The sequence below is a fragment of the Podarcis melisellensis genome, assembly GCF_964234715.1.
Source record: "Podarcis melisellensis genome assembly, chromosome: 8".
NCBI classification, from domain to species: Eukaryota; Metazoa; Chordata; class Lepidosauria; order Squamata; family Lacertidae; genus Podarcis; species Podarcis melisellensis.
In genome coordinates, this window is record NC_138540.1 from 64,473,607 (window position 1) to 64,480,399 (window position 6,793).

Below are 6,793 nucleotides of genomic sequence, written 5' to 3' on the forward strand. Positions count from 1 at the left end.
CCTGAAGAATCTTTCACATTCCACATTTCACCTCCCATCCAATAATAATAATAATAATAATAATAATAATAATAAATTTATTATTTCTATCCTGCCCATGTGGCTGGTTTCCCCAGCCACTCTGGGCGGCTTTCAACAGAACATTAAAAACAGAATAGAACTTCAAACATGAAAAACTTCCCCAAACAGGGCTGCCTTCAGATGTCTTCTAAAAGTCAGATAGTTTATTTCCTTGACATCTGTTGGGAAGGCATTCCACAGGGTGGGCACCACCACCGAGAAAGCCCTCTGCCAAATTGTACAGGCACACATTTCTGATTCACTTTTTGCCCTCTTAAACCATTTATTTTATCGGGGGTTGATTTGAGAAAGGAATACATGTATTTCCACTGTCTCCATTTTTGAAAGCTGGGGAAGGGAGCAGATTTTATCAGTAGCCACTACAGGCAAGTGGGGCCTGGGGACTGGCTGGCTTACCTTGCCCTGTGGCTCCTAAAGAGGAGGAGGAGGCCTCTTTTCATCACCCTCAACAGCAGCCACCTCTGTTTAAAATTGAAGGGCATCAGCCAACTTTGTCTTGAAGCAGCAGGTCCTAGATTTAAACAATGCAGTGTGTGCTGCTCCTTGGGAGGGCAAGGCAAATGGGCTTCAACCTCCATCCACCTCTAGTGACTTCTGGGAGAAAAGAAAACTAACGTAGGGATTGAATGGTCTTTTCCTAAACACATCCTCCCATTTCCCAGGTCCACCACATCAATGCCAACTACTTCCTGGATATTACTTCTATGAAGCCCGAAGAAGCTGAGAGCAGCATCTTTAGTTTCTCTGCCAGTTTTGAAGATCCCTCAACAGCAACTTACCTCCAGTTCCTGAAAGAAGGACTTCAGAGAGCAAAGCCGTTCTTGCAGGCCTAAGCAGAGAAGCAACCCAGTGCCCTCCTATTGATCACCAAAGACACAGGAGTTCTTGTTTCTGGCACGCCTTGAGCTCATGCAGGACACAGTACTGAATAGTAAAGTGTTGTCCTCCAGTCAAGTAAGGGTCCCTCAAAAATATGAAGCTGCTACACCTGCAATTACACGAATTATTTTCAGGACCATTTTGAAAGGAACTGGTCTTACTATTATTCTAGTTATTGGAAGCAGATCGTCCTGCAGCCAGCAGTAGAGGCTGGGAACAGGGCAGAACAAAAGTCTGAAATGGGGACTGTGGTTCCTGGGCTGTGGTGTGTGAGGTCAGCAGGTTGCGTCTCATGCAAAGCCTGGATTCAATTGGTGCTGTTCCCTTAGTAAAAAGGCTGTGTTGATTCATGAATGGGATGCCATGTTTATGCACTGGCTCTGGCGTCTGATCCTATTCATGGCCCTGAACTGCTCTTACGTTGCGAAGGCTTCCACATTTTGCATCACATGTTGTGATGCAAAGCACCATTTAGCTTTGGACAACTTAAGGAGGTTGCAGATTGCGTCTTCAAGATCAGAGCCTACAAAGATGCCACTGAGCATAGGTATAGGAGCCTAGGAAGCCACCTTATACAAAGTCAGGCCGTTGGTCCATCCAATATTGTCCATTCTGCCTGGCAGCAGCGCTCTGGGATTTCAGTAAGCAAGGCATTCCCAGCCATGCCTGGAGATGCTGGGGATTGAACCTGGGACCTGCTGTATGGAAAGCAGTTGCTCTACCGCAGGGCTACGATTATTTCCTAAAGCATCACCTGTGTTATTTGCTACATTCCTGGCTTACAAGGCAAGACCTGTGTGTTTCCTACACTCGCACTGATGTCTGGAGGGCTGCTCAGGTGGGTGCTATTTTACAGAGGGGGGAACCTTCAAAACAAACATTTTAGCATGGTTAAACCAGGCCACAAAAGGCTCTGCAGACCCCTCCGGGGGCCAGATTTTGTCCTAGGGCTTCCAGCTGCTGATCCTATGCATTTTCATCATTGTGACTTCAAGTCAAGAAAAACCAGTTGCTCTTTCCTAAAGCACATACAGTCTTAGAGGGTTTGCGTTCACAGTAATGATGTCACTGTCCAAACCTAAATCATGTTTAAGGGTGATTTTACATAACTGATTTTCCCCCCACCGCAGAGTTCGTTCTGAGTCACAATCACATGGTTGCCATGCCCATAATCCTGGGCCTGCAGAGTGTTCTAAAATGGGGCTATTTATCCCAAGATTGCTTTTCTTCTTTGCCATACGATGCCGTCCATGCAGTAATGCCACTTTGCACGTGCAGGGAGAAGAATCGGATCTAAGCAGTTTTTTTCATTTCAGAGCCAGCCTTTCTGTGCTGCCTGCAACACATGTGAGTTGCAGCTCCTTCCTACACAGAAGTGGCTTGCCTGGTGGGGTGGAGCCACTGCACTAACTTCTAGTAGGGAGAGAGGCCAAGGGCGGTGGGGAGATCAGTGTACTGCAGTCCCACTGTGTTTAATGGGGCTTACAAGCCAAATTACACTGCATGGTGTAATGTGTGCTGCAGCTATGTCTTTGGAGTTTTCTTTCCTAAGTTGCATTGACATTGGTGGAGCTCCCCTGTGCGTGTCGTGACCAGGACAGCAGTGTGTGTGGAGGGGAGGCTTATTTGCTTTCCTCCTTAGCCATGATTTGAACAAAAACCACACCCCCACAGGGAGTTCCCATTGTGTAGTTTGGTCCACAGGTGAGCCAAAAAGTGCTCTGTGCGTGAATACGCTGCCATGGAATTCTACTCAGTATTGATCCAGAGTACATTCCAATGTATAGTTAGCAGAGTAACAACTTAAACACACTGCAGGATTCCCCAAAAATAGATCAGAGGCAATTGTATTTCATCTAGCAGAGCTTTACTCCTGCTGAAGACAAATGAGCATAATGGTCACAAATCCAATACATTCAAGATTGGCATTGTCCATAAGAAATCCAGTTGCAGCAGACTTAACTTAAACTTACAATAACTTATAATAAGTCTAAACCTTAACACTATGTACAGAACACCACACCAGAAGGAAAGAGAGACAGAAAGAGTCAGCATGACCTTGACAGAAGAGATAAGAGAACCAGTTTAAACCAGCTGTACTCAGCTTCTCTGAAGGAATAACCCAAACATGAACCTTCTGCTTGCTTCTTTCACATAGAGAAGCTCCCAGAACCCTCTTGAATTAATTAGAATAGGAAAGATCTCTACACATCAGATCAATACTTTCTGCACTAAGAAATGCAAACTGACATACACCCATTCCCAAAAGGCTGAAGGCAGACTTCCAAATTTATTTTCATGTACAGGCAACTCCCTATTTACATGCATTCAAGGTATGCACAACAACGCATACACACATAGCCATGAACCTGGAAGTGGCATGAAAGGGGGCAGAAATGGCCCTAAAAGAGTATGAAAATTGCAAATATGGCATGAAAACAGTGTCAAGCAATCCCGCAAGCCTTTGCAAGTATAATCCTAGGAGCCCTTGCACCGACCTTTGAGGGCTGTGGAATGTTGGGAGTTTGAGCAAGGAAGTATGGAGGGAGTGGTTGTGGTGTTTGCAGGCATTTTCATCGGTGTTCCCAATATATGCAATTTCACTTAAATGTGCACTGCCTCGGAATGTAATGCCCGCATAATTGGGGAGTTGCCTGTAATGTGATGGTCTTCAGACTGATCTTAGGAAATCCAGGAATGTTTATCTCCGGTTCCTCAATTTGAAAGTCAGTAATGGTAGAGAAGCATCCCTGAGACACTGCTCGGGCATCACTACCCAGACTTCCAGTATAGTGCGCTGACATGGGGCACAAATGTAGACTAAGCTCCACTCTCGGTTCAGACAGGCTGTGGTGAAACCCAGCAGGCCTAGCATAGCCTTGCCTGTGTCTGCCCTAGAACACTTCCCAGCCTCCTCATCAATAGGCAGGGGCTCCAGACAGATGTGCAGGGGCTCCTTTGCAGATCAGTTGCTGTAGGAAGGGCTCCCTGCAGCTGAGAAATTTGAAAGGCTCTGATGTAAAAGCTACTGATACAGACCAGTAAACAGCCTAAGGTAGTGGGGGAGAGAGGAGCTGTAAATCTGAGAATGGAAACCCATCACTTTGAACAGGCAATTGCAGTTTAGAGAGAGCAGCTTTTGGTCAAGATTGCACAAAGTCTGCCATAGTTCTCCTTCAACCGTGAAATGTCAGGCTTGCCTCGAGTATTGTTTCTCACATTTTGCTTGGTTGCTGCAAGCTTGGAACATTCTGATATTTTCCTCTGGAAGTAATATTGTACAGCTGCTTGCACAATCTCCAGTGTTTACAACACTTTTCCTTTAAAAGAAGCATTGAGGAGATCGTCAAATAGTTTCAAAGTCCTAGATGCAAACTTAGAAAGGTATTATGGCGGGGCAATGGGAGGACCTCAGATGGGAAAGGGTTGCACTTTTCTTGTCTCCTATTGATTATAAAATAAAGTATTCCCTCCCCCCCCCCTTTTTTGTTATTATTCCTGGCCATTGGGTTGTGGTTCTCTTGCAAGCTGGTAAAGAGGCCATTGATGGGAAACCATCAAATGCAGCCGCTTGCCGCAGCCTAATAAGAGCCGGACAATGTTCCTGAGGGCGCATCCTGTTCAATAGTTTGTTTGAAGAAATATTGTCCCCCGTTTCCCTACTTCTCATTACTTTTCCCAGCATTAATTTTAGCAGGGTGGGAACTTGTGTGGGATTTGTACTTCGTTAGTGACTGATGTGATAGAAACACATTGCGGAATTCACTTCGGCCGGGGGGGGGGGCGGTGAGGTGGGGGAAGGGATGGCGTTTGCAAGCAGTATTCATTTCTCTCAACAGCATTATTCTTTGATTGCCTTCTGCGGCTTTTCTTAGTGATAGGAAAGTGAGCCAATAGCTAAACATCAGCATTTCTCATTTGAAAAAAGAGCACTTTCAATTTTGGCTGGATTTTCAAGCATTTAAGAGCTGGCTATCTCTGAATGCTATTCAGCTGATGTTCAAGAAGCAATTACTGTCAGGTCCACTTCAGAACGTTACATCTAAAGCCCTGTAGCCACTTACCTGGGAACAAGCCCCATTGAACTTGGTGGGGCTTACTTCTGTAGGACTGTGCTGTAAATTAATAAACCCAACTGCTGAGTTTCTTGATTAGAAAAGTGTTGTTGTTGTTTAAACTTTGTCCTACTCTTCTGATTAGATTACCAAGAGCTTTGACTGCTGAATAAAGATCTCCCTCTTCATTTGCTATGGTCTGTGCAAATAAAGAAAACCCTAGCAAACAAAAGCAATCTAGTGCCTCCCTAAGAACTGGTCTTCTGTCTAGAAAGGCTGCTGTTGTTGCAACCCTATATGCTGGCACCCTCCAGCTGTTTTGGACTACAATGCCCACCAAGTTGGTGAAAGCTGCTATGCCAAGGGGCCTTGGAAGGGCTTTGATCCAAAAGCAAGGATTATAAATACTCCTTTAATAACAATAAGTCAGTGGACCTAGGAGGAGTGAGTCTCCCTGAATGCATAAGGACTCCTGAGAAGACATGTAATAGAATTGCACTGTAAAACGCTAAGTCTAACCATTTCATCTATTCCAGGGTGTCAGATACAAAAGAGAGCAGGGCTCCTGCACTTTCAGTGTGCAGTAGAGGGAACGGCAGTAGGTTCAGCTTGTCGTGCAAGCCAGGACCAATGACAATTCTTTCTTCTGCGCTGCTATTCAAGGTGCAGGAGCCTTGCCCTGTTTTGCACCTGGCGACGCTAACCCATTCTAGTTTTCAAGCCATGGACTTCAAGCAAAAGTTGTGTCTTAACTTTTTTAAAAAATGTTGTCAACTTTTTTCATATTATCTCTCTATATATTTCAAGAATTTTATAAATATTTTGATAACTCCAAAGAGAGGAAAATTTAGGTGTTTGTTACATTTTTTTCTCCCTGTTCATCTGTACTTTGTGATGGTATGATCTTAAATCAAGAGTGGGTCATGCCTGATTTTTGACAGTTGACTGTTGGAGAAAAAGAACCCCTGTGATTTTGCTCTCTTCTTTTTTAAAATGTTTACTTTAAAAAAATGTGTGTGTGTTTGTTTTTTGTTCGCTAAACATTTACTTAATAGAGAGGATTCATTTAAGACGTGAGCTTTCTCCGATGCTGTACATTCTCTATTACATTGGGAATGTTTCAGACCTAATCAGTGTTACTAGTCATAAATTATATTAGAGGACAATTGTGGGTAGTTTTTTTGTAGCAGTATTGAAGAAATTTTAAGAATTACTTAAAATTCAGAAAATACATGGTCAGTAATGTGATGATCTACTTATTTTTAAACTTGATATTTTTTTAACTAACTGATGTAATCCATATATTTATTATCTTAACCTGTGGCACTCCTCCCCACTCCAGATCCTAAATGTGTTCTGGTCACTCTGAAACTAAACTGGTGTATTGGATTCTTATAATTATTCAGTACACCACACCATAAAGAAATCTGTGTACCTGCAACATACTTCCTTTTAATTTTTTTTTAAAGACATAGGTGTTTCAATACCTAAGCACACATTTCACTAATACAAGTGTGTATAGTAACATGCCGTCCAGTTCAGCCAATTTGTTTAATGCTGTAGCAAAACTTTATGAGTATATTCTTGTATGGAATGTCCTCAGTATATTGCAGCTTTGTTTACTTTTTTGAGTAATAAAAATTGAGAACCCAATTTGTGTGTGCTTTATGTTTTGATACAGTGGTAATATACATTATATTTGAATTTTTTAAAAGGCAAGGCCGACATTTTAGCATACAGTGGAAGATGTATATGTGAGTGATGTCAGCGCTTTCAAA

General features: G+C 43.1%; 1 protein-coding gene across 2 annotated transcripts in view; it reads left to right on the forward strand.

Annotated features, from left to right (window-relative positions):
- SELENON (selenoprotein N) overlaps window positions 1–6,793 on the forward strand; it is a 117,070-nt gene that overhangs the window by 25,046 nt on the left and 85,231 nt on the right. The window contains exon 12 of one of the 2 annotated variants that reach the window (XR_014170974.1): window positions 744–4,305. Coding sequence is in view for 1 of the 2 variants with exons in the window: in XM_081921477.1 (XP_081777603.1) it covers window positions 744–914 (171 nt within the window). In the remaining variant the exon portion in view is untranslated. Of the gene's footprint in view, window positions 1–743; window positions 6,669–6,793 lie in introns of those variants that run through there. The other variant, XM_081921477.1, reaches the window with a different exon arrangement.